Genomic DNA, 19,480 nt, shown 5'->3' with positions numbered 1-19,480 from the left:
AAGATTGAATATTGTTGCAGACATCTTTATTAGATGCAACAGGTATTGTGAAATAAGGGGGGTTCCTTAAAATAATAAATATAAATCTAGCAACATTGCCACTATTCTCAATAATGCAAAGTTTTCTCACTGAGATCCCTGTCTATTTGCTGCAAACAACCGTTACTACAAGGAATAAACTTCAAGTTTCAGAAATCATAATTTTTTCATTTTGTTCCCCTCTGAAATGATTGACTTAAAAGTATTTAGGTACACATATAAAATGGGGGAGGTTTAGTCATAACTAACTTGTCTCATTTGTTCCAGTGATGCTTAGTTATTACTACCCTCTGTCTGGATCCTGCCCCATACATAGCGACAATAAATACATACACACATAGTACATACACTTATAGTCATATAGATATGTCTTCTGATTTCCAAACTAATATCTGAATTCTCTTCTGGTGAATCATTTTGACTACTCTTAAGAATACTTGTTATTTTAAAAAGAAAGTTTAAATTGTCTATGGAAGAAAATAAATTATATTTTAAGAATCTTTTAGAGATGTAATAAGGTTTCTCAGACACATTTCTTTTTTCAACTAAGCTATTGCATTTGCATTAATGTTGAACATGGCCACTTGGTTTGTTCATGAATCAGCATCATTCTCATTCTTTATTAGACACTTGATAACAACACATTAAGAGTGCTATATTTGACAGAATATATTTGTGGTCACAGAAACATAGCTTAGCCACTGCAAATCAAGGCCCTTGGGCCTCTGGCCTTAAAGACTATGCTTGGAAGCGGCACTGTGATGTAGCTGAGCCATCTATCAGCAAAAAGAAACGTATTTCCAGTCTCTTAATGCTTAGGACCACCGTATGATTTTGAACCGGCCTCCCGTTTAGTGAACGGGGTTTCACTAAAATTATCCACGTTGCCCCAGAGCTGTGTACAGTCCAGCTCCCCACCAGGCTTCTAAATCACATCCTCCGCCCCGACAAACGACCATCCTGAGTCAATCAATTCTAAAAACACAAAATAACGGATATTGCGTATAGTGCAGGGGGACTACATTTTCCCCGGAACACCGATGACTCGGTTTCCTTTACAGTCGGACTCTTTCGAATGCTCGACCAGTACTTCCTGCCAAGATGGCGGCGTATGCATTGCGCTGCCTTTGGCGGATGCCGGTGCTGCGGCTGTCTTCTTCAGAAGTGCCTCGTACCTTCCCGTGCCGAGCCGTTGCCTCTGCCAGCCCTGCCTCCGGTTCTGAATTCCAGAGTGAATACAGTCTGAACAAGCTCTATCCGCCGCAACAGAAAGGAAGCGACACCGAAAAGGTTGGAAAGGGAACTCGAAAAGGTTGGAGGTTGGAACTGGGGCGGTGGGAGGAGCTCGCTGAGGTAGGAGGAGCCAGAGGAAATGGGACGAATGAAAGGACTCGGTCAGCTCTTGTGCAGCTGCAGCCTGGCCACCTTGGTCGAAGTTGCAAACAGTCTATTTCTGACTGGAGCACTAGCACCCGAGAAGAGATGAGGTGTTCGGGAGACATAGTTCAAGGCTTGCTTCTTTGAAGAATGATTCGCATGCCTGTAGTCCCCATGAATTGACCTACTTTCCCTTTCTTTTTGGAAGGCTTTGGATGTGGTGAACTGGTTTGGGCTTGACAGTCATGGCTGCAAGGTTTTCTAGAACCTGGTGATCCACATTGCTTTCAGCAAGGCAAAGTTGCCCCCAATAGGTTATCTCATGGTGACATAACTAGGGTGAAAAATGGCCAAGTGAATCAGTTTTAAGAAATCAAAACTGGAGGAAACAAAATAATGTGTGCTTGCTACTTTCCCATCTGCCCATATTAAGAATACTAAATAATTATAAGGTTTTTGTGTTTAAATCTGTAAAATGCAGAGTGATAATTAAACTGAGGCTGTGCATGCAGTCAAATAGGGTATATTTCTGAATCAGTAATGGGCATTGGAATAGGAAGTGTCACTTGTATGGATTTCTTATTTATTTATTATTAAGCATGTAAGAATCTAGGTGCTATAGCAGATCCTGCCTGTGGATCCACAAACTTCTTAAGGACATTCTGTTGATGTTACATTTTTTCTCCATTTCCTGTTCGTAAGGTAGTGTGCAGTTTTTGCAATACTATTAAATTGGACTTGCTTAACTAAATGTGTTTCTGTGTTACAGAACCAGACAAAGCAGACTACTCCAAATATTCCTGTGGGTGAGTCTGGGACATAAGAAAATTATCTTCCCTATCTTCACAGTGCATGTTCCAGACAGTCAGTCCAGTTTATTTGCCTGTAGATTAGTTTAATTGTTATTTAACTGAACTAGAAACTGAAGAAGAACACTCTGGCAGACCATTAACAAAGCACTGGCAGTATGTGTGATAGGAATGTGCATGTCGGAATTCCTGGCCCCCACAACCAGAGTGCAGGGCAAGTGCCCCAGGTAGCTCACTGGTGGTAGGGACCCTTTAACTGGCTGCCCAACACTGGTGTGGGAATGGCTGGCTGGTGCAGCGATGTTTGGGAGTTGGGGCAGGCAGGAAGCAGTGTTCCCTCTAACAAGGATTCCCAGATGTTGTTGACGGCAATTCTCATAATCCTCAAGCAAAAGCCATTGCAGCTGGAGATTCTGGGAGTTGTAGACAACGACATCTCAGAATCCCTGTTAGAGGGAACACTGGCAGGTAATCATGAACTTCTCCCTAGGAAGCCCACACATCTGCTGGAAGGATGCATGGGGCTTCTGAGGATTGTAGTCCTGCTTAGAATTTATCAAATGGGAGGAGTTCTGAGTGGGACTACAATCCCTAGAAGCCGGTGTGTCCTCCCAGCAGCCATGCAGGCTTCCCAGGGAGAAGTTAGTTACTCTCTGCCCCCTCCTCCAAACTCCCGAACAGAACATCGCTGTGCCAGTGCTAGGCAGCACGTTAAAAGGCACCCAGGGGCCCTTGCCTGCATTCTGATGCCTCCTGCTAGTGGGGGCCAGGAATTCAGACACTGGAATTCCTGCTTTTCCCATGTACACAGCCCTAATATGTGGTACTACCTGAAATGTAACCATAAAGGTTAGGGCATTATTTTATTATTTAAAATAATAGGAATAGGGGGGCTTGGTAATCAATTGCATAAGCAGCTCAATAGATAAACACATTTAAGATTCATGAATCGGAATATAAAATAACTATTCTATTTTTTTGTCTGCCACATATCTGCCTGTTCAATTATTTATATTCTCACTTTCTAAAAAGATTAGTTCAAGTTCCACAACAAAAAACTATTTGTTGGCTGTCCCATAACAAATTGTTTTCTGGGTGATTCAGCAGCAGGTATTTTGCAGGTTTAGTCATTTGAGGAACTTAAATGTAGTGTAATTTTTATTTGTGTACTATGTTTATGCCCTACCTTTCTTTCATGGTGGAATGCAAGGCTAATGTTTAAGATTCCAGGCATTTCCCATCTAGGCGGTGACCAGACCAAAACTTGCTTAGTTTTAGCAAAGATACACTGTCATGGGCGAAGTTCGAAGGTGGGGTGTGTGTCCGAGTTTAAGGGTGGGGGAGGGTATACTAACCCCTCCTTCCACTTTCCCCCCCACCGGCACTCCATTAGCAAAGGCTCCATCGGGGCTGCAGCATACCTCCCTGCTGCCTTGTTTCCTCTTTGGCCGGAAGTACCTGTTGTGTGCGCAAGTGCAATGTGCACGTGCCCGACATGCACATGTGTGCCAGGTACTTGTACTTCTGGCCAAAGAGGAAACGGGGTGTCAGGGAGGTGTGCTGCCACCCCAACGGAGTCTTTGCTAACGGAACACCAGCAAGGGGAAAGCGGAGGCAGGGGTAAGTGCACCCTCCCCTCCCATTAAAATCAGACACACACCCCACCTTCGAACCAGCTGAACAGCTGGTTGTTCGAACCAGTTCAGAAGTTATTAAAAGGGTCTCCAAAGAGGTTCATGCACATCCCTACTCTGGACTATATCCTGAGAGAAAGATGAGGAATACATTGTATTTTGTTATGGCATTGCCATGTCATATGTGCCATGCTCTTAATAAGTTCCTCAAATGATTAAACTGGCAGGATATCTGCTGCTCTCAGTTTTTCTTAATGAAGTCCTGTCTTAACTTTGTAAAAGTTGCAGTTCTTTCTGTCATGTTGGAACATAGAGTCAAGGTTACCATCTTAGGCACTGGAGGAAGGTATTGCTTCATTCTGCATCTACTTGATTTTTACTGTTTAAATAGTTTTTATCTTATACATTAACTCTGCTCTTAAATGTGTTTGCTATTAAATCCAACTGAAATGCTTACTTCATAAAAGAAACATTTTGACAAAATAGAGCGTAAGATACCAGTGAACCCGGTTATCCATGGGGGGAAGTTCCGTTCCTCAGGGGAACTGAGGATATCGGGAATGAAGTCAACGGGATTGGTGGGATTAGGTTCCTGGAGGCTGGCAAAAAACACACCCCCAAAGGCAAATAAATGCCCTACTGTGCGCCACAGGTGTCCAGCTGTCCAGGAATGTGCTCCTCCCTACCCAGTCCCAAATTGCCCATTTCCCCGTGAAAAATTGCAGGGGAAAATGTGCTCTTCCCTTCCCCTCCCCCAACATACAATTGAGCCACAAAATGGCACCTTGAAATGATCTCTGCAGTCATTATCGGTTTTCTAGGAACTGCGGATACATCAGTTTTAGCCCTTTTGTATCTGCAGGTAATGAGGTCAGTGTCAATTGGAGACCCACAGATATGCAAAACCGCAAATAGTGATACCACATATAGCGAGGTCCACCTGTATATTAAAAGCAAGTAGCTGACCTGGCGCAGAACATCTGCGCCCCTAGTCCTCCCTGTCTCTCCTCCCTCCCTTCAGCCCCAGTCCGTTCTCCTCTCCCATCCCTTCAGCCCCAGTCCATTCTTCCCCTCCCAGTTTGCTTTCCCTTCCCTCCCCACCCACCCGGCGCTTTTCTTCCCGGCCCGTTCCCTCGCTGGCTGGCCCGGCAGCGGTGGCATACCCATGACTATCTGGCAATTGCTCATGAACTCTCATAAGAGCTGCCACACATGGGATTAGCCATGGGTATGCCTTAGAGAATTAAATATATAGACGACTCCAACCCTATGCACTTTCTTGGGAGCAAATCCCACTGAATTCAGTAGTATTTACTTTTAAGAAATAATGCATAGGATTGGACTCAATTTTTTTTTAATTGTGTGAGCTGAAATTGGTTTCAGTAAAACCTTCCATAAGAACATAAGAAGTGCCCTGCTGGATCGCCCCAAGGCCCATCTAGTCTAGCATCCTGTTTTGCATAGTGGCCCACCAGATCCCACTGGAAGCCCACAGGCAGGCGTTGAGGGCGTGCCCTCTCTCCCGTTGTTACTCCCCCACAGCTGGTACTCAGAGGCATCCCGCCTTTGAGGCTGGAGGTGGCCCACAGCCTCCGACTAGTAGCCGATGATAGACCTCTCCTCCATAAAGTTATCCGATTTCTAGCACTCTTAGCTATTTCCTTTTTAGGTTGTGGGTTGGCCTAAGACAGCATTATGATCCCCTTCCCTCTGCTGCCCAAAAAATATGTCCCTGAGGTCCCCCAACTCTGAGATATACTGGTGGGGGGTGGCAGTGGGAGCAGCAGAGGGAAGGAGGGGACTAGCAAAAATTGGCCACCCTCCTCATTGTGCAAATGGAAATCGCTTTTGTGAGTATGATGCTAGGATGTAAGCCATTATATTTTGAATGTCAAGACACAAATTCTGTCTTATCTAAACTATTCAGTGGCTGCATCTGCTGAATAATACTGTACTGAATAATAACATACTCCTACGTACACGAAAACATAAGCATATATTATTTTCATTAAGTCCTTTGTTCGACTAATCAGTCACCTTTTTGTTTTCCAGATCGTTTATCTATATCCTATTGCCGGAGTAGTGGTCCAGGAGGTCAGAATGTTAACAAAGGTACAAAATTATCGAAGCATATATGAAAAAGTATATTTGCACACTAAGATTACAATCTTATGCATGCTTACTGGGAGTAAGCCCCATTGAATTCACTGGGACTGACTTCTGCGTAAACATTCATTAGGCAGTCTGCTTTCCTTTTGATTCCAGCAGCAACTTCTGATGTTTAAAGATAACATTTGTCTCAAAATCCGAGAACTATGCTGTTTTTCTTAAACATAAGAATCTCTTACAGTTTTAAGAAGCTAAAAGGAAGTTAATGGTCTGTCTCCCCAATCTAGACTATTTTTTTGTTTGTTCATATTCTTTTGTTACGATGGGAGAAAAGGGGAGCTGCAGACATCCACTTCCCTCATTCCTTGGGACCTTATGGCTACAGTTGTAAAATAGACGATTCCAGAAACTGACACACATAGATTTTAAAAAGTAATAAATAATTTTTATTGAATACAAAGCAAGGCTAGAGTAATCTAAACTCACAAGATGTTCCCACATATACTGTAAAACATGCCAAATGGAAATGCATGTTCTGGCATTAATCAGTCACTTTTTGTTAGAGAGTATGCTTTTAGACCTCTTAGAGATTATGCTTTTATATGTTGAATGATTTAGTGTGTATTACATATGGATTATGGGTATAAAACCTTAAACCTAATGAAGGAGAAATGGGAAACCAGGGTAGGAAGGGTTTAACCATATGAAATATCCTAGTTGATATTGATGAGAGCTTTAGAACCAAAACTGGGCCTTTAAAACACATAAGAAAGGTAACAGAGTACAGACTAAACCCAATCTAAGAGAGATTTCAGGTCCCTAAGACTGGCCAGTCCAGTCTGGGCCTCCAGAGCTGAGGCTGAATCAAACCCACTTCAAAATGCTGAACTTGCTCAGGAAGATGGATGTATTTGTAAAGGGAGAAAGGCTGTCAGCCAGCCTTCCTGCCGTAACCTTATCTGGGGTGTGATTATTCAGATGAAGTAATGAAAATTCTTTTAATGAATTCACCAGTATTTCTTAAATATGAGTTCTTTACCCTAAAGCTAAGAAAGCAGGGAAATGAAGGCAGAGGAGGAAGGAGTTTAGCAAATAAAATGCTAAACTACTTACTGGGACTTCCCTTCTAAAGTGAACTAACTGCTTCCCCTCCCCCTTTGCATCCAGAAAAAGAGAGGCTTTAATATGGCTTTTCTAACTGAACCCTTACATATATATACATATTTTGATGTTCACTCCAAAACAAAGGGGGGTGGGAATCGCAATAGACTTGGGAGTGAAGGAAGAAACTGGTTACTCCCTAACATATCTGTCTGGGGTATTTGCAATGAAGCCAAATGACCAGAAGGTGTGTTGAAATGGGCAGCAAGGTGAGCAATCTTAGGGTCCACTCCAAGATCTCCCACCCAAAAGGATAGACGGAAGGTGTATGTATGCATGTAAGTAAGAGTAAAGGTATGGATGTTAAGCATGGGTGAATTTATTTTATTTTTGAAATAAAAATTTAGGAATAAAAGCACATATTTTGTTTTGGAAAGTCTTCATTTTTGCTTCCTATAAACCCCCTCCCTCAACCTCTCTGGGCACTGTATAAGAACAGCCCTGCTGGATCAGGCCTGTGGCCTGTCTAGTCCAGCATCCTGCTTTACACAGTGGCCCACCAGATGCCACTGGGAAGCCCACAGGCAAGAGGTGAGCACACACCCTCTCTCTTGCTGTTGTTTTCCTGCAACTGGCATTTTATCCTCAAAGGAAAAATGCCTCTAAATACCAGTTGCAGGGGAGCAACAGCAAGAGAGAAGGTGTGCCCTCACCTCTTGCCTATGGGCTTCTCAGAGGCATGTGGTGGGCCACTGTGGGAAACAGGATGCTGAACTAGATTGGCCTTGGTCCTGATCCACAGGGCTGTTCTTATGAAGCACCCAGGGAGAGTTGTGGGAGGGCATTTTATAGGAAGCAAAAATCAAAAATTTCAAAAATAAAACTTTTGAGAATCAGATCAATGATAAGATTATCCAAAAGGTGCTAATGACTGACAAGATCTAACAACCTCTTTATTAGCCAATTGTCATCACCAGTATGGACACATAAGCCTGACACCTTCCAACCCCAAGCTGGGGAGGATGCAAGGCAAAAGCAACTTAACAGCAGAGAAAGAATGCAAGGTCAGAACACAGCAATGAAGCAGAAAAACAATGGGAGACCTGTTTCTCGGTCTCAAAGGGCTGAAAGGAGAGGCCTTTCCAAAAATCCTAAAAGCCAGGACTTTTTAGGGAATTCTACCAACCTTGTTTGACTCTTCATATTTAAGATGTCATGGTTTCCCTCCTGACTTCCTAGGTTAATTTTTCTGACTCCAGTATTTACACTGTGCACATCTGGATTCAAAACTTGGGTCCAACCCATTCACATGTCGACCATGTCCAGGGGAATGTACATTTGGCATCCATAACACTTTTTAAGGTCAAAGTATATCCAATACCTTTCTAAGTAAAACCTTGACAGTCTGTAATAGTAGAGATCAGCAACACATGGACTTAAAGGTCCTACAGTGGTCTGTAAGTACAGTTTTGAATTTTAAGCAAACTAGACTTTTTGAAAATTAAAATGAAATCTATCTGTCCCTTGGCTGTTTGCACAGATGTGATTGAAAACTGTGGTTCAGTTCAGGTAGCTTGACTGCTGTGAACAAACCTTGAATACACTTAGGTATGTATGCTGCTTCCTCTGCTTGCACATCATGATTTCCTCCAAATTTGAAGCAAGCCATACTTTGCTGGTGCATCTAAACCAGCAAACACTGGTTTGTGCTTGCCCTGCAAACCTGTATTGGAAATCACAATTTATCCTCATTCCCAGTCTGTTTGGATAGGAGCACAAATTATAGTTTAGATGAAATGGCAAACTTTTTTCTTCATACTATGGATGGGGGTAATTGTGCTGCTTGAAGGAAGGAGTATAGGAGCAAGAGAGTCCTTCAAAGCTCATACATACAGTTTCATGAAGAAATAACCAGAAATCATTAGCCAACCCAGATGCAGTCTTCTCCAATTTTTGTGGGTTTCACCACATTAGCAATAGCAATAGCACTTACATTTATATACCACTCTATAGCTGGAGCTCTCTAAGCGGTTTACAATGATTTTAGCATATTGCCCCCAACATTCTGGGTACTCATTTTACCGACCTCGGAAGGATGGAAGGCTGAGTCAACCTTGAGCCCCTGGTCAGGATTGAACTTGTAACCTTCTGGTTACAGGGCAGCAGTTTTACCACTGTGCCACCAGGGGCTCTTAGTTTAGTAGTGCAGGTGTGTTTAATCTTCTCAGTTGGGTGTTTAGATGATTCAGCTGGTTAAAAAAAAAAAAACAAGTTTCTCATCATGCCAGGAATTGTTTTCTGAAAATAAAGTGTGTCCTGCAAAGTTAAATAGCAAAACTGACAATACCTAGATCATTAATGAATTAGAAGCTTAAGGTGAAGGCCACCACTCTTCTAATCTGCTCCCAAAAGTCATGCTTGTTGTGGTCATTTTCTCACACAGTGAATACTAAAGCAGAAGTCCGATTCCATTTAGCATCAGCAGACTGGATTGAAGAAGATATACGACAGAAAATGGCAGTGATGGTAACTCTCAGTATTTTCCTTTCTTTTTCTGGGCTCACATGCTGTTCAGCCCAGTAATGCAGGAATTAGCACTAGTAGCATAAGAATAACTGCATATTTCAGGTGGAGATTGGAAGCTCCACCTTCCAATATGGAGGCACCTAGGAGATATCCCCTCACATAGCCCAATTGAAGTCAATGGCACTACTCAGTTTACATAATTGCATTTTTCTGGTAAACCCCATCAAATTTGGAATATCGGTCAAACATGCATTTCCAAAGAATCTTTACTGTACAAATCTAATATCTGATGGCATTGTCACAAGCATCACAAATGACATTGTGAGTGTTCCTTTCAAATATAGTACAGCCTCTAGCCTGCTTTTGCTTTGCAGAGGCCACTAAGATAAATAAGAGAAGTTGTTAGATCTGCATATTGATGTCTTGAAGATACTTTGGAGCCCTGATCTGTGTATGATAACTTGAAGGCAGGATTTGTAGCATTGTATGTGTGAATATGTACTCCAATTCAGTGATAACTGACCAATATGTAATTCAAGAATAACTATTATCCCTATTTGATTTTTGCCTGTTTACACTTATCCTTTTTCTTGGAGACAACAAAATGAACAGAACCTACCTTAAAGAACAAGTTCTCGTGTCTTTGAGAAGGCAAAGTTAGCTGTGCTATATTTGAACACGATATCCACATTAGTATATGTAATGGCTGACATCCAAACTAATATCATGCTTGAAGGGGAGCATTTCTTGTTCACAAGGCAGAAGGATAATTTCTAGCAGACTTCTCCTTTTTCTCTACAGCCTACTAAAATGTGTCCCTGAGTGTTGGGAAATCACTGGAAATTACTGCATTCTCTTTACGCATTGAAAAACAATTTTCTGCAAGCGTTGCATTAATCTGGATGTCAGCCAGTGTCTGTGGTGCATTTATGTTGGGGAATCTGTCTTATCTGTGTAGCAAAGATGTTCTGGAAATAAGTTTGATGAATATCCCAAATTCCATAGTCTTTAACCATAAAGATGCAATTTTACTAATTGTCTTCAATGAATCATGCTTTTTCCAGAAGTAGATTACACCCCGGCACTATAGCAGGCAAATATAGTGTTACTGTACTATGTTCTTGAAGCACACAAAGAAATTAAGCTGCCCTGAGGGTCCACTTGGCCTGTGTGGTGGGATATAAATGCAGAAAATAATATGCATATAAATATGATCAGTACCACATGTAACCACCAATTCCTTGTGAACTCTGTGAAACAAACTTCTGTAACAAGGATAGCTAGTGTAAACTCCTGTTTGTTCCTGCAATATTTTAACATGTAAATGCTTTACTGTGCTGCATAATTCACTATGCTGGACAATTGCTCTATAAAATAGAATGAAATCCTTCAGGTTTTACTGATTTACATAACTTTGTTGTAGAGATTGCTTTACCTGTAATGCTATTTGCATCCCTTTTCTCATAAGCACTGTAGGGCAATGTAATAGAATCCTTGAAGCAGTGGAGGTATTGGAAATCACATGTGTAGAGTACCTGTGGACACATTTCAGCTAGCCGCATCTGCCAGATCCTAGTGCTTTATATTCTGCAGTTGGTAGTCTGTCACATATTCCAACAATTTCCATAGCTGAAGATTTGTGAATCTGTTCTTAATTTCTCCAGTGAATGAGATCACCATTTATTATTGGACAGACTGGACCTAATATGGGAATAAATAGAACCCAAATCCACAACATTCATTGAAACATCTATCTGATGCTAAGATGAGATCACATATAACAACATTTACACAGCAGAACTGCACAGTAAATCTTTCATTAAAAGGCTTCATTTCAGAGGAGATTATCAGAAGTTGCCCTTCATGCCAACTGTTGGCTCTCCTTGTCTGTCATTCTTTTCTTTTCTTAAAGCATGTTTCCAGGGAGGAACTAATACAAATGAAATGAAATAGTCCATAGCACACTTTTTTTTCATGTTTTCCAGTACAAGAACAAGATCAGTAAATCTGGGGAGCTGATAATCACTTCTGAAGTGAGTCGCTATCAGATGAGAAATTTGGCAGACTGTTTGCAAAAAATCAGAGAGATGATTGCAGAAGCCACTGAGAAACCGCGAGTTATATCTAAAGAAGATGTGCAGATGATCAGAGACAGGTAAAAGTCCACAACTTGGGTAACACTTCACCCAGTCAGCATCCATTTGCAACAGCAACTGACAGATAATATATACCATAATGTCACTCCAGTCTTAATGTTCTCTCAGGACAAGATGGAACCACCTTAACAAAAAAGCAGGAAGTTTTTCACACCTGGCTTTTAGTTTGCATCTCCTCCGGAATGGAACAGGTGCATTCACATAATTGGCTAAATTTACCCCGATGCCCCAGCGAGCTATCAGGGAGCATTTCACACACAATTCAGGTTTTTTATTGCTTGTTGGAGTGTAATCAGATTTATATCCCGGATTTTAAAAATCCACTTTTTGCATTGTTTTTGGAGGGCAACTTTGAACTCATAGTAAAGCCTCTCAGTGTCTACCTTCTATTTCTTTTTAGATTGTGAATCTAAAGGACAGGGAACCTAAAGGACATATTCCCCCCCCCTTATGTAAAATGCTTTGCAAACATTTTGTTGAAAAGTGGTATATAAACTAATACTAGTATTAGACAGTTATTGTGAGGATGCTGAAGACCCTCATTTAACATTAATTTAAGACACGAGGACAAGGATATCCCTGTCTTTTATTTTGTCTTAACTCCAACTGAAGAAGCTCAAACATTTGTCTTTATTTACTTGCATTCATACCATGGATTAGATTGAAAGCCGCTACTCTTTTGAGTCTATGTGGAATTTATCAATTCCCATACAAAGGATTCCCCCAAAGAACTAACAGAAACTGCATATTTCAAAACATATATGCAACACTGCCTTTTAAATGAATCTCTGTTCTTGAGGGCAGCTGTTCCTGTATGGCCTCTATTTCTTGCCTCTGGGTAAGGGACAAATAAGCGCTTTTGATATAGTTCCTTCGTCACATGTTTTGTTCAGGATGTATCTATGGAAAGCTAATAAAATGACTAAGTGTGTGAGCCAGGAAGCCCTGGATTCAAATTTTGCCTTAGTTAATGAATGCATTTAATTACCTTTGCAAGCTGCCATTTCTCAGCCCATGTCTGCAGTATGGGGCTGAGAAGCCCATTCAGGCAGTTCAGCAGGGATGATTCAGCATTTTATTTCCCTCACATGACCTAGCTCTGAGACAAACTTTAATTCGCTACAGATCTGGAATCATTTTATCTCAATGAGAAATATCAGCTTTGCACTTTCATAAAGCATAGTGGATATCTGGTTTTGTTTTGGTTTTTAAATAGCTACTTCAAACTCTGCAAAACAGACATACTTTGACTAACTAGTATTTTATTGCTTAGAAATGTTGGTCTTATGGCCCTAGCTAGCACCTGTTAACATTCCAGAATATTAAGTACATTTATTATATCATTCTCTACCTTTTCCTTTGGCTTTAGGGTGGAGAAAAGTAACCGAGAGCGTCTCCGACAAAAAAAATATCACTCTTCTCTAAAGCAAAGCAGGCGTGTTGACTTTGACTGAATGTATCAAAAGGAAAAAAAGCATGCTGGGACATTCCTCGGACTCTTCTATTTCTTCGATTGTGGGGTGGGGGGAATTATTGCTTCTAATGAGTTATTTATATACAAGTAAAACCTACAACATCATGTTTGGTATTTTGTTTTGCATTTAATGAAATGGGAATAGCTCTTTTTAACTAAAATGTCTTACTGGCACAGTATAAAGATGCAGTCCTGTGGCTGCTGCGAGAACATAACATAACTAAATGTGACTCTTATTGTGCAATTCGTTTTTACCTCTCAAAAACATGGTTTTGATCTATTTTATGACTTCTATTTTCCACAGCAAGCACCTTGGTTGTACCATCTGTGCTTGACTTGACACTTCTCCATATAAGGAATAGGGAGGGAGGATTTTTATTTTAATACTTGTGGACTTCCTTATGGATCCATGGAAAGGAAAATAGATCCCAGCCACTTTCACATTAAATTCATCATGCTTTCTTTCCCAATATGGGGTAAATGTCCATATTGACATTTTAAATAATAAGCCTGGTTCACACAATCATTCAAATCTAGGTTTAAAGTTGGTAACCAACATTAGCATGATAGTGTGAACCAATGCCAAGGTGGGATTCTCAGATCCATCTCATGACAGAAACCAAGATAGTTAATCTTAATGTGATCACACTAATGTCAGTTACTGACTTTAAACCTAGAGTTGAATGATTGTATGAACTAGGCCATGATATGAAAAGCAAGGAGCTCCCCTCAACAAAAGGGTAATTGGACACAAAGCCAGCATTGTTACAGCTCAAGCCATTGCTCAAGGAAGAAAGTGAGTTAATTCTGCACTTGAAGATCAAAATATGAGGCCGGAGAAAGAATGGTTAGTGGAACTGACAGATTATGCTAGATCAAAATAAGAAAACATATCCTTTGTTGAACTGGCATCATTAATACAAGTCCTAGCATTCAGCTACTGTTAGGGCAGAAGGTGGTTTGTGCTGGCACATAATTGTCATATTTGCTGAAGATCATCTGCAGCCTACAACGTTCTTTAAAATCCTGGTTAGAGCTGGAGTTCTGTCACCCCTTCTCAAATAAAATTTGCCATTATTGCTGATTTTTCCCTTTTGTGCTTCCATGCTGTACTCCTATGTGTAGTTACTTGGGAGTAAGCCAAGCTATGCATTGAAAAAGAAACTCATTACATAAATATGCATAGACTGCTGTTCATGCATGTTTGTCTAGAATTGTATCATGTAACTGGAAAAGGTCTAGAACTTCAAGAAAATCTTAAGAGGTGGATAACATATCTCTAAATGTATGGTTATACTTGGCATATATTATGTCCCAGTGTAGGAGAAAGAATATCTGTGCTGTCAAATCTAGTAAGCCCCAGATAATAAACTATTGTATAACTCAATGAGAGACTAGGAGTTCAAATTTTGTTTGTAATATACAATGGGCAACCTCTTATTTTAGGAACTGCACTCCATGCTGTCAAGGAAATGTAGTGTTGGCTCTTCAGTTAAATCCATTGGCATAGAAGCTAGTTTCATTGGAAGGCAGAGGAGACAGGGAGAGGTGGTGGGCCTCTCACCTGTGTACTGGTTTGCCACTAAAACCACTTCTATATTTTTCAAGTCCCTGTTGCTTTCCTGATGCCTTTGTTCTTTTCTTGCTGTAAATAAGAGAGAAAGAAAAGGTAAGTTTGGCAGACAGTTGTGTACTCCTGGAAGAAGTGGAAATCAAGCATAGAGCAAATGGGTACGGTGATAAGATTAGAGGGAATTATAAATTTTATCTTGTCTCTTCTATGGTGGTTAATGTAACGATATGCAGAGTCATCTCTCCTTCAGTGGGACTATATTTGGCACAGGTTCCAAGCTGCTAAAACATGATTTATTTCATAATCAAGTGGAAGTGAGTTGATTGCTTCTTGAAAATACTTCGTGAGGCAAAATTTATTTCCGTGGTATCTACATCATGAGAAAATGTACTTTTGTCGATTTTTGAGACACTTTTCTATACAAACAGTTTTGGATTCATGAGAAGTTTTAGAATGTTTTAGCCTCAGTTTCTAACCCTAATTTTGAAGTACCTCAGAGTTGCCACAAGATGGTGTTATGGGCTAAATTTAAGGAAATTGCTGCATTTTTTTTGCCATAAAATATAAATCTGATTTTTAAATTAGATTAGATGTATTTTATCCAGTTATCATGATAATTCTTTGGTTTTAGTTGCATACCTCTACAGGAACTGGTATATAAAACTAGTCCGTTAACTAGTATGAGATATATTGTGTAAATAATGCAATTGGAGACATAGAAATGGTGTGTTTCATAGTGACGAACTAGTTTAGATATTCTGCAACACTCTAAAGTAAGATTTTATGAAATCAAAGCTGCTCAGTTGTCTAAGCAACTGGATATTACTTGTAGGTCTAGAATATTTTGAGCTCCGGACATATCGACGTACATTAAGATTATCATGGGTAGATAGAATTACCAATGAGGAAGTTTTGAGAAGAATGGCAAAAGAGAAAGCGCTAATTAACATCATTAAGAGAAGAAAACTTGAATATCTTGGCCATGTTATCAGATGGGGAAAATACACTTTACTGCAATTAATCATGCAGGAAAAGATTATAGGAAGAAGAATTAGTGTCAGAAGACGAAGAACATCCTGGCTGAAAAATTAACCGTGGCATCCAAAGTCAGAATAGCATGAACGATAGCTAACCTAACCTGCAGGAGAAAGCACCTGAAGAAGATCTCATACGTCTAGGCCACACGGTTTCCGGCATCTGATCTGTTCAAAGTATATAATTTAAAAAAAAAAACAGTTCCTTGATGCCTTTTTCGAATATTGAAAAGTGTTAAACTAAGCCACGTTAGTCCATGAACAGCCTCCATATCTATATGTATTGAACCACAGCAAAGATGAAATAAATGTTTAAAAGAGGGAAATTATACTTAAAGGCCCTGAAAGGCACCCATCTATTAGGATCGTGAATTTTTGTGTAAATTGAAAATAAAAGGAAACTTCCTCACCCCAGATGGGACTCGAACCCACAATCCCTGGCTTAGGAGGCCAGTGCCTTATCCATTAGGCCACTGGGGCTTGATAAAAAGAAGCTCCGCGCGTTCTTACTTAACTCTGTAGTAGCCGAATTGATGTCCTTGTTCATTTGTCTAGCAGTACGGATGCTGATTTATCTCAGACCAGGAAGAACCCGCTTCTGAAATAGGAGACGCCTTCCCAGCATGACCTGTTTTCTTAGGCAGTCAGCGAAGGACTCAGCATGGCGGATGCTTACTGTATTCGACGCTCCGGTTGGCTTATCCTAGTGCAGGCTTTCGAAAGTTTGCCTAATTCTTGAAAAAACGGGTGCTGCCTGGGGCTAAAACCAATCTGCAGTGCTCAAACGCGGACCTGCTCACCTTGCCCCTCTCAGCCCAATCCGTGTTGGCGTTGCTGCGCTCTGTATGCGCTCAGGGGGCGCATTTATTTACAGTCTATAAATTCATGGATCTCGAAATAAATAGTTCTTCAGGATTGTGCATATAGTTTAGCAGTAGACATTTCTTAATATGTTATGGGGGGGCGGCCAACAAATAAAGTTTATTGTTGTTGTTGTTGTTATTAAGTGTATTATATGCATACAACAAACTGAAGAGTTCTATACAGAATAATTCCATAAATACGGCGGGTAATCTTGTAACCTAAAACCCCGTTTCCCTCCCACCCCACCCTTCTGTAGGGTAGGCTGTAATTCTTCATTAAGCAAATGCAGAGGGAATTTTCCCTTACTCATATTGTGGATCAGCCATGCCTTTGCTCAAAATTAACTCTGCGTAAATACATAAGTTTTGCAAAAAAGAGATTTCTGTGTAGAGGATTAAAAACTACCGCAAAAGCCTCTATGAAGAGAGTTCCACTAGCAACATGAAAGCCGTTCTTTAAAGTAAGAGACTAATGCCTTTTCTAAATAGTAAAACATGGCAACGATCAAAATAAAACTTTCAGTAACGTTATAAACAGAACTTTAAAAAACAGCATTGTAATCCTTCATTCTATACCTTCTGTTTACCAATACAGCAGAGTATTTCCAAGTGACCGCGTGGCCTAATGGATAAGGCGTCTGACTTCGGATCAGAAGATTGAGGGTTCGAGTCCCTTCGTGGTCGATATGTTTTAGCTCTAGGATAAATCTTGATAATTATTCTGTACATTTCCCAAAGTTTGATTGATTGCCCGTGGATCATGAAACCCGATCTGATAAGAAGCCCCCTGAAGCGACAACTGTCTGGAAATAGGCGTGTAGAACTGGTCCTGTGGGCGTTCTGCAATCGTTCATTCAGTTTTATGCAGGAAAAGCCAAAGACATATAGACGTGCGGGCCCGAGCAATCATTAAAACGCACCATTTCAGGTGTAATAGAGACGAGACTTGGCAGCTTTATGTATAATCTGCCTGGTTGTTCTCTGAAGTCCCTCAAAGGAGAAGGCTGAACTGACACCAATGCAATAGCACTGATTATGTATACACAGTTGTGAGTTTCCTCTACACGGAGAAATACTCTCAAGTTACATAGACACAATAGCGACCTGTTAGACTTAACAAAAACGCATGAACTAATATTCCCACGGAAAATGGCATGCTTCATCGTTTCACCTTTTTGAAATGTGAGATCATTTAAGAGGGCGTTCTCGCAGATCTCTTGGCATCGTACGTTCTGGCATGAACACAAAGCATTTTCAGTGAGCTAAAGCTAAGAATCAAAGGTTTACCAAAATAGAGGAGACTAATTTTTCTCTAAGAAGCAGCAAATTATGAAAAGCAGAAAAAATATAGCCCCAGTGGCCTAATGGATAAGGCACTGGCCTCCTAAGCCAGGGATTGTGGGTTCGAGTCCCATCTGGGGTGAAAGGGGATATTTTGTAAGGAAATAAAAAGTTACTAGTTGTCAATAAGATTTTGACATCCTCTCTTCAAGAACATAAAGTAGATTTGCTTTTCCCTATTTGCTGCTTGGCTTAACAATAAACATCACAGAAATCTCTGACACAGTAAGGGAACTGTTAGAAAATTCTCCTCCTCCTCCTCATCTTAGAGTATAAGATGTGTGACAGTTAAATGTTTTTTTAAAAAAACCAGCTCAAACATCCACATAGTCAAAGGAGCATGAGATTTGACAGAAATGTTGTCAGATATGTTTATTTTTAGAAAATAAATGGTGGCACACCAAAAATGCAACATGATGGCTAAAAATAAATAAATACATTTGTTGTTGCAATGGAGTCTAAAACATGTAGAAAAATCATAGGAATAATTCAAATGGTGATACAAGCCTGAGCAAAGGTGCTGTTACCCATGGACTTCGGGGCTGAAGTCCAGGGCCTCCACAGCCCCTGAGGGGGCCCCAAATCCTTTTTAGTCTGTCCCGGGTGGTGTGGTTGCCTGGCTGAGCAATGCATGATTATGCTTAATTTGCAGGGGAAGGGGGCCTCCAACAGAGGCGTATCTAGGGAAAATAGTAGGGCAAGCACTGAAATTGCGCCCCCTGTCTAAACATCTGACACCCATCTTTCAGATAACTTTACCATAATAGCTCAAAAATTCAAGTCAAGCTTGTTAATCTTTTAATATTTCAAAAACTATTTAGCAGTGGACGTAGCCAGACCAAAAAATGATGGAAAATGACAAATTTCAGTATTCTGGGGCTCATGAAATACCCAAATACTATGTGGAGGTGTACTTGGAAAACTAAACAGAAATGCCTGTCTAATTCTCTACTATGCATTGTAGCATCACTATTACATACGTTTTAAAAATAAATGGAGAATTTGACATTTCCCAGATACTCTGAAAATAATTAAAGGATATGCAGAGTAAACTGTATCACTACTTGGAATATATTCTAGTATTCCAGAAAGACAGTTAAAATGAGAGAAAGAGAGCAAGAAACTTCCAGTGGGCCTTAATACTAAGAATTTCACACTGATTCAAAGACAAACTCACCATTAATAGCCATATTATTAAGACATCACATTTAACTCACTTATCACAAGAAGCAAAGTAAGGGCAAACGAATACAATCCTAGCTCATAAGTTTCATCGCAGTATTTACAAGCCCTGATTCTCTGTACATAGTGCAAAACTAAAGATGTGTACAGTGACTTATATTATATTGTCATACAAAACAAAACAAAAAAATACATATTATATTGATTTTTTAAAAAGTTGTTTTACCTGTAGCCCCTTTGGGGGGCTTCTTAAAGGCCGTGG

General features: G+C 40.4%; 1 protein-coding gene, 1 long non-coding RNA gene and 3 other non-coding genes across 5 annotated transcripts; 3 read left to right on the top strand and 2 right to left on the bottom strand.

Annotated features, from left to right (window-relative positions):
* Positions 1–1,091: 1,091 nt before the first annotated feature.
* MRPL58 (mitochondrial ribosomal protein L58) lies at positions 1,092–13,330 on the top strand. The gene is made up of 6 exons (XM_053300556.1): positions 1,092–1,329; positions 2,186–2,222; positions 5,912–5,971; positions 9,513–9,595; positions 11,581–11,750; positions 13,121–13,330. Exons 1-6 carry the CDS (start codon positions 1,141–1,143, stop codon positions 13,203–13,205), a joined length of 624 nt encoding a protein of 207 aa, XP_053156531.1. The 5' UTR covers positions 1,092–1,140; the 3' UTR covers positions 13,206–13,330.
* Positions 7,808–16,404, bottom strand: LOC128346834 (uncharacterized). Its single transcript, XR_008317233.1, has 4 exons — positions 16,243–16,404; positions 14,790–14,870; positions 11,031–11,296; positions 7,808–9,318 (listed from the first exon to the last, which is right to left on the bottom strand). It is a non-coding gene; the product is annotated as an uncharacterized LOC128346834 (long non-coding RNA).
* Positions 16,240–16,312, bottom strand: TRNAR-CCU (transfer RNA arginine (anticodon CCU)). Its single transcript has one exon. It is a non-coding gene; the product is annotated as a tRNA-Arg (tRNA).
* Positions 16,405–17,306: 902 nt separating the features above from the next.
* Positions 17,307–17,379, top strand: TRNAR-UCG (transfer RNA arginine (anticodon UCG)). The gene has a single exon. It is a non-coding gene; the product is annotated as a tRNA-Arg (tRNA).
* A 666-nt stretch (positions 17,380–18,045) lies between these two features.
* On the top strand, positions 18,046–18,118 carry TRNAR-CCU (transfer RNA arginine (anticodon CCU)). Its single transcript has one exon. It is a non-coding gene; the product is annotated as a tRNA-Arg (tRNA).
* The last annotated feature ends 1,362 nt before the right edge of the window (positions 18,119–19,480 follow it).

The sequence above is a fragment of the Hemicordylus capensis genome, chromosome 2 (genome assembly GCF_027244095.1).
Source record: "Hemicordylus capensis ecotype Gifberg chromosome 2, rHemCap1.1.pri, whole genome shotgun sequence".
In the NCBI taxonomy this organism is placed as follows: Eukaryota; Metazoa; Chordata; class Lepidosauria; order Squamata; family Cordylidae; genus Hemicordylus; species Hemicordylus capensis.
This window is presented reverse-complemented; position numbering and strand designations above follow the sequence as displayed.